The 6,947-nt window shown below is 42.7% G+C and overlaps 1 protein-coding gene across 4 annotated transcripts in view; it reads left to right on the forward strand.

The window, feature by feature from the left end:
* The window catches only part of ogdha (oxoglutarate dehydrogenase a), a 34,263-nt gene that overhangs the window by 14,167 nt on the left and 13,149 nt on the right, over window positions 1–6,947 (forward strand). The window contains exons 4-6 of one of the 4 annotated variants that reach the window (XM_053236317.1): window positions 227–329; window positions 3,481–3,525; window positions 5,907–5,948. The exons of 1 other annotated variant lie outside the window; for it this stretch is intronic. In XM_053236317.1, coding sequence (XP_053092292.1) covers window positions 227–329; window positions 3,481–3,525; window positions 5,907–5,948 — 190 coding nt within the window. The remainder of the gene's footprint in view (window positions 1–226; window positions 330–3,480; window positions 3,526–5,906; window positions 5,949–6,947) is intronic. 2 more of the 4 variants (XM_053236318.1, XM_034306451.2) reach the window with 2 other exon arrangements.

Genomic DNA, 6,947 nt, shown 5'->3' on the forward strand with positions numbered 1-6,947 from the left:
TTAATGAGCCTGTTTTGTGTTATTGTCGCTTTCCCCCCCCATCCCACCCCACCCCGCCCTTCCTCTTTCTCTCGCTTTCCTTCCTTTTATTTGTCTTTCTTTTCTTTCCATCTTTCACCACTCCATCCTCACTCGCACCTCTATCTTCATCCTCTCCCATCGTGGGTGCTCTCGCATTCTTTGCCCCGTTTCTTTTTTTCCCCGGCGGCTGCATTGTCTCCTGTAGATCCGGGGTCACCATGTCGCTCAGCTGGACCCTCTGGGGATTATGGATGCTGATCTGGACTCTTGCGTCCCCACAGACATTATTACGTCTTCGGATAAACTCGGTGAGGAGTTATGAAGCGTGTTGTACCGGCTCGTCATTAAGCACCGAGCGGGGATGTAAACCTCCGTTCCAGGACGGCTGGCGGCGACGCAAAGATCGGGATCGGTTACGCACTCCAGCACGTCTCTAAACGAATCCGCCGTCCTGCCCTGGAGCGTTACAGCCCCGCTCAATGTAGACGAGACTAGAAATAAAGCAAAGCTGTGTTTGCTTTGGAGGGTCTACCAAGCTTGGCCTTCTCTTTTAAACTGCAGCCTCTGACTTGCACACTGCACACTTTTCAGCTTCTTAGTTCCTGTTACACTTTGCCTGCACAGTTTCTTTCTCCTAGCTGCGTCAAAACACATGACGCAGGACGCACTCCTCTTTCTTTTTATGAAGACTCTTGACTGGGGAGACGTGTGGAGTGACACCAGTTAGTCCAGCGTTGACTCTGTGAGGTTTTGTCGTTAGCGAGGCTGCTATTGACTCAAGAATTGGCCCAAGAGACGAACACAAGATTAGCAGTCTAGGCTGCTTTCACACTTGGTGGTGTGTTTTTTTTTTGTTTTTTTTTTTCCCTCAACCACCAGCACATGTTTTACATATATTACTTCAGGAAGCTGCTTTTTGGTTGCAACAGAGTGCCTTTTCTTTACATCTCAACCAATTAGTTTGTATGTTGAGGCGCAAGGAATAAAAACCAGCATGGAGGACAGCACATGAAAAAGTTAGTCTTGGTAGCACGTTAATATGAGGAACATTGCAGTCTAATTAAAAATAACTGCGTAGATTTGGAGTGCGATAAAGACGGCTTTTTTCACAAAGTGTGAAAGCAGCTTCACCGGGTATCATCGTCCTCTTACATACTTATACTAACAGCATATTTGCACTTCCTAAATAACACCTTGGCTGTGTCCGAAACTATGCCTTATTCACTACGTAGTGGACTATTTTCAAGATGGGCCACTCTGCAGTGCTGTCTGGAAACAGTGAAATATATCCAGTGCTCTATTTTAATCCCATAATGCCCTGCCATAGGTAGTGTACAAGTGATGTACCCTAGAGGGCACGGAATACCCAAAATGCACTGCGTTGTCAGGAGTTACAATGAGAACGTCCTTTCAAAACATGTTACAAGTTACTATGGCAACGTCTCAAAAGGAGAAATTTGTATGTTGCGTTGCGAGACGGAAAAGGCGTTCGTTCCGTTCCCTACAGTAGTGTTCTACATAGCGTTAATGATTAAGGGAATATTTCGGACACAGCGCTCATGTCCTTTGTAACCAGTACTCATCCTGATAACTGAAATAATCTGCTAATGACAACCGCACAAACCTCATACACGTTCAGCCATTTGATAAACGATGATTCAGTTGAAATATGTATGGCTTCCAGGCACCTGGGGGTAATCAATCACCAGACGTTTAAGGTGTCCAAATTCCAGCTTCGATGCGTAAGAGAACCCTGACCTCTGTATCAGAGGTCCAACATATAAAAACTGTCCTGCTTCCTGTACTCTCTCTATTCTAGTATTCGAGCCTGTAGGCAGAGGACGCGATCCTGTTTGGCAGGGCGAGTGTTTGCATAAAGGGCATGTTAGCAGGAACTTGCTTTACATTGTGCTTGCACTGGAGTGTGTTTGAGGGACACTTTAACACCCAGCAGACATGGCTGATTTTAAAAGGCATATTTAAGAGCATATAAGATTTAAAAAACATATTTTAAAATGATTGGGCAGCAAAGGAACCCAAGTAGACGCATCACGTTTAGTTTAATTGCTGTACAAATACCATTGATTGACTCTCAGTTACATGCTAGCCGCTAGTTTTTAATCAGGGTTAGCGCTCATGCAGTGCACTAGCTAGCATGTTGCACTTGAAGCCTGTCAGGCTAAGACACATTAGCTAGCTAAATTGAAAGATGCATTTTCTTTATTTATTTTATTATTATTATTAGTTTTGTAAAGTCAAAAGTATGTAATGTAATGTAATGAAATGAAGAAACATACCAGACCTCTGTTACAAGGCACTGTTTTGAATCTCAGTTTTGCGGTGGTATCTTTTATAGGATTACTTTTAAAAATGACAGACCGCACCTTTAAACCTGCATCGCTGCATTCGGAGCCTGAGGAAATGACAATATGGTCAAATCCAACATACTGTAAAACCATTACGATCCACTGTGTGGAAGTTGTGTGATTATAGTACAAATCGAGAAACATTTTTAAATGTTACACACTGCACCTTTAACGGCCTGAACACAAATGACTGTTAGTCAATGCAGTAAAGAGATTTGGCCACTAGGTATGGTTCAGGCTTTCAAGATAGTCACATCAAGAGTTATGGGTTTTTATTAAAAAAAAAAAAAAACCCCTCAAAGACTACCTGAAGTGTCCATGAAGGCATTATGTGTGTTGAACATTGTATAACTGATTAACCGCACATTCGTTGTGTGAATACACTGACAGCATGTGACAGTGCTGCATGTTTTTCCGCACCGAATCCATTTAGAGCAGGACCGAGGGAATTTTGTGGTTAAATCTGAGCTCAGGGTTGAAGGGGGTTCTGTGCTGCGGCAGGGCTTGAGGCCTCAGTTTTTTTTTGTTTTGTAGGAGCTTGTGTTTGAGTAGGCCTTGTTTTTTGGCGAGCTTCGCTTATGATCTGTAGAAGTAAACAGGTGTGGTGATGGTCGTATTTGTTAATTCGAATTAGATTAAAAGCTCAATCATGGATAGGTGCTGTTGCTGAAATTGGGCTTTTTATGCACTTCATCGGTATTGTTTGTATGTCTCTGTGTGTTATTTATCAGTGCGAATATTACCAGACCTCTGGTAATATTTGGGCTACCGTATTTTCCAGACTTTTAAGACCACTAGACCTGTAGCAGGCGCTTGAGCTTGTACGGTGATGCATCTTGGTTTTAGGTTATAATTTTTACACTAGTGTGCATTGCAACGCTAAATTAGGGAAGCACTAACGGGGGAGGGGAGGGGGAGACACGAAACTATTTCCGGAGCATCTCACATCTCGGATGTTAAGGGCTTTTTTTGTAGTGGAACAGGGGTTTCACATCAACATGTTGTCTGGAAAATACAGTAATTTACTGTTGTGTCTCATCATTGTGGTCATTAACGTCTTCCGGATGTTTCTTTCCTGTCACTGCTTCTCCAGACCTTACACATTTCAAGGATCGACTAAGTGTTCTAACCGTCGGAGGTAGGCCTCAAGGACAAGCAAGCACTGTGTATCTGCTTTTTCTCTCTCTCTCTCTCTCTCTGTCTTTCATTCTGACACTTCTGTTGTTCTCGGTTTGGTTTGCAGGGTGTAGGTTAGTCAGCGAGCCACACACGTGGTGGCGCTCCCTAGATTTAGTCGTCAGGTGGAAACATCTGGAAACAAAACAAATACAACAGATACTAGCCGAACAAGCAATACTTATTTTGTTTATGTAACAAAATGACATGCAGTAACAGCTCTCCGGATGATTTCACTTGACCCCAGCTTGACAATCGAGCCTCTCTGGTCCCTGTAGTCGCCCTGGGGAGTGATTAATGTTGTCTCTTTATAAGCCCCATTGAATGAGAAGTAGCTCCCCACAGTGACTCCTCTGTCCCCTGATTGACTGGCTGTAGAACAGTGAGCTGGAGTGTGCTGCTGCTGAACGGGAGGTATTAGCGTTAGGCTTGGTTTGTGTCACCCTTCTTCCTTTGTAGCACTTCTTTTCTTTTTTTTAATCGTGATCAGAAAACACAAGAAATAGCTTTCAGGTTATGGAATAGACTTTAACCAAACTAATCACTGCAAAGGAATGAGAACTCAAACCTCAAATTTGCAACTCAAAATGTAGTCGATCATATTTAGGTGTGTATTTAGCGCCGCCCTGCGTTCACACTAGCAAGCAGTCAGGTTCATTTTCTGTGTTTGTACGCAAAACAGAGAACGGTGACGAAGTGACCTGAGATTTTCTTGATTCTATGCAAATTAAGTATGATGCACAACAATGGATGAACAACTTATAACGTATAAACATACAGTGACGAGATAACGAAAAAATAATGCTCGGAAGAAAGCTGCAGAGATCGTTGTCGTCTCTGGTGTGTGTACGTAGCTAGTAAAGGTCGCTTGCTTTGTGAATGCGCCAACAAATCTAGTATGAAGCTCGTAGCATGTAAATCAAACAACCATTTGTCACGCTGATTAGTGCGTTATTTAATTCCTGTTTAGTTATTGAGATTTAGAAGCTATATATAGCTACTACTGTTATTCGACGCTGGGCTGGACAGGCCACACCCACAAGAAACAAACTACAAGTGACTTGTAGCATGATAGTGTGAATGTTCTGCACAGGACCTATGAGGCTAGACCTGCATCCAGTAGTTTAGGACCCAGTGTTGCGAACTGTAATCTGAAAACATGAACAAAACTCCGTGTAGCTGAGGCGGCCATCTTGGAAAACTGTAATCACTGGCTGCGTCTCAAATGGCCTATGTTCTAAAGGGTCATCTTCAAACGACTATTAGGTCCTGCTTCTGTGTGTCTGGAATGAAAACCATTAAAACATCTGCGAACTTTTAACATTTAGCACAATTTAAACACCAGCACCCCCTGGTGGCTCCGCCCCTTGTACTACATAGCTGTTGGGGGCTGTGACTGTCAAACGAATAACGTGTCCAGCGTTCCGATATTAATAGTGTGAGCGCGATAAACATGCACAAAGTGCGCCGTTTATGACACGACTATCTGTTTGCTCTGTCCAGGCCCCGCCTCAGTAGTGACCGCCCACTTTTTTAGCCTTCCTGGAAATTCATTTTCTCCACCGAATTTTCAGAACAATTCTTTAAATAAAGAGTTGTCGAACTAACACCACGCCAGCTATGAGATGACTCATGACTTCCTGAAAATTACTTTCAAATTTTTTAAACATTTGTCTTTTTGTACGAGACGAAAGAACTGCGATTCGCAGAATCCATCGCAAATGATTAAATGTCATTGAATAGTTTTCCCTCCGCTTTTCTCCGCCGTAATGTGTTTATCTTCGAATATTATTGGCATCTCCTAGTATTTTTACTCCGTGTTCAAGATGCGATCTTATCAGCCAAAAAAAAAAAAAAAAACAATCGCAGATCGCGAGATGACATGGCGTTTCTTCTTGGTGGGTTTCAGCTTGGGATTCTGGGAAATGTAGTACTGAAACGGCACTTTTTTTTTAAGTGTAAAATTTGAAAGTAAATTGATTTATAGCACCTACAAGAGAATACTCCATCGTTTAACAGTCTCGTAGCTTATCAGGTTTTGAAATTAATTCCAAAAATCGGATTCTCTACCGAACCTGTCATTTGAGCTGGCTAGTCCAGATGTTATGCAGATGTTCACGTGGTTTCACTTCACGGATTATTTTTCATTTTTCGCTACACTGTCCTTGTAGCTCCTGTGCAGAACTAAACTAAAGTAAACATTGCATCGACTGCATTTGGGGTAAATGGGGAAATTGTGTTAATTCATTAATTTATTAACGTCTTATTGTTACTTTTGGAAATGGACTACTAATTTTTTTTCCCTCAAAAACTCTCCTCCTTTCTTTCTACTTTGTCTTCCAGAGTGTGACTACCATTCTGACTTATCTCAAAGCTTTAAAAGGGGTAAATTGATATGCTCTAACCAGAGGTCTGTATGCTGAGGTAGACTGTTGTCTGATTTGTGTATCGCTGTGCATTAAAGAGTGTCGTTAAACACACCACACACACACACACACACACACAGAGGATATGTAAATTGCTTATAGCTGGGTGATGGCTTAATGCTTTTTTGGACAGAGCCGCTGCGTTCAATGTGAATGGCTCTGCATCAGTGGGGGTTCTACGCATGCGCACACACACACACACACACACACACACACACACACACACACACACGGCCTCTTTGAGTTTTCAGCTGTGAAAGCGGTGCTGAACTCTGTCGGAGAGTGTGCTGAGCTGCTGTGTTTGGTTTGGATGTCTGTGTTCAGATGTCTGTGTGGTTTGGTTTTGATTTCTCACACCCTGGAAACAGGGACGGTCAGGTTTCCATCTCCATCTGAGTGACTTTCACTCTGTTCTGGCCCTGAAATGTACATCTCTTCCTTCTAGTTGCGTGCGCGCACACACACACACACACACACACACACACACACACACACACACACACACACACACACACATACACACACACACACACTAGTGTGTGTTTCAGACACACGCTATATTCTGTCTTTTGCTTGCTCTCTCTCTCTCTCTCGCTCTCTCTCTCTGTTTCTCTGTCTGTCTTTCTCCGTGTTTCTTTCTTTCTCTCTGTCTCTCTTTGTCTTTTCTCTTTATGTCTCTGACTTTCTCTCTAGATCTCTTTCTCTGTTTTTCTGTCTGTCTCTCGTGTGTTCTTTCCTCGTTGTCTGTCTCTCTCTGTCTCTTTCTGATGTCTTATATCTGTCTGTGTCTGTTTCTCTCTTTCTGTCTGTCTCTCTCTCTCTCTCTCTCTCTCTGTCTTATTGTTTCTATCTCTATTTCTTTGTCTGTCAGTATGTCAGTCTGTCTGTCTGTCTCTCAGTATCTCTCTGTCTGTTTCTCTCTTGCTGTCTTTGTCTTTCTATGTGTTTCTCTCTCTCT

Source organism: Pangasianodon hypophthalmus, chromosome 8 (genome assembly GCF_027358585.1).
Source record: "Pangasianodon hypophthalmus isolate fPanHyp1 chromosome 8, fPanHyp1.pri, whole genome shotgun sequence".
NCBI classification, from domain to species: Eukaryota; Metazoa; Chordata; class Actinopteri; order Siluriformes; family Pangasiidae; genus Pangasianodon; species Pangasianodon hypophthalmus.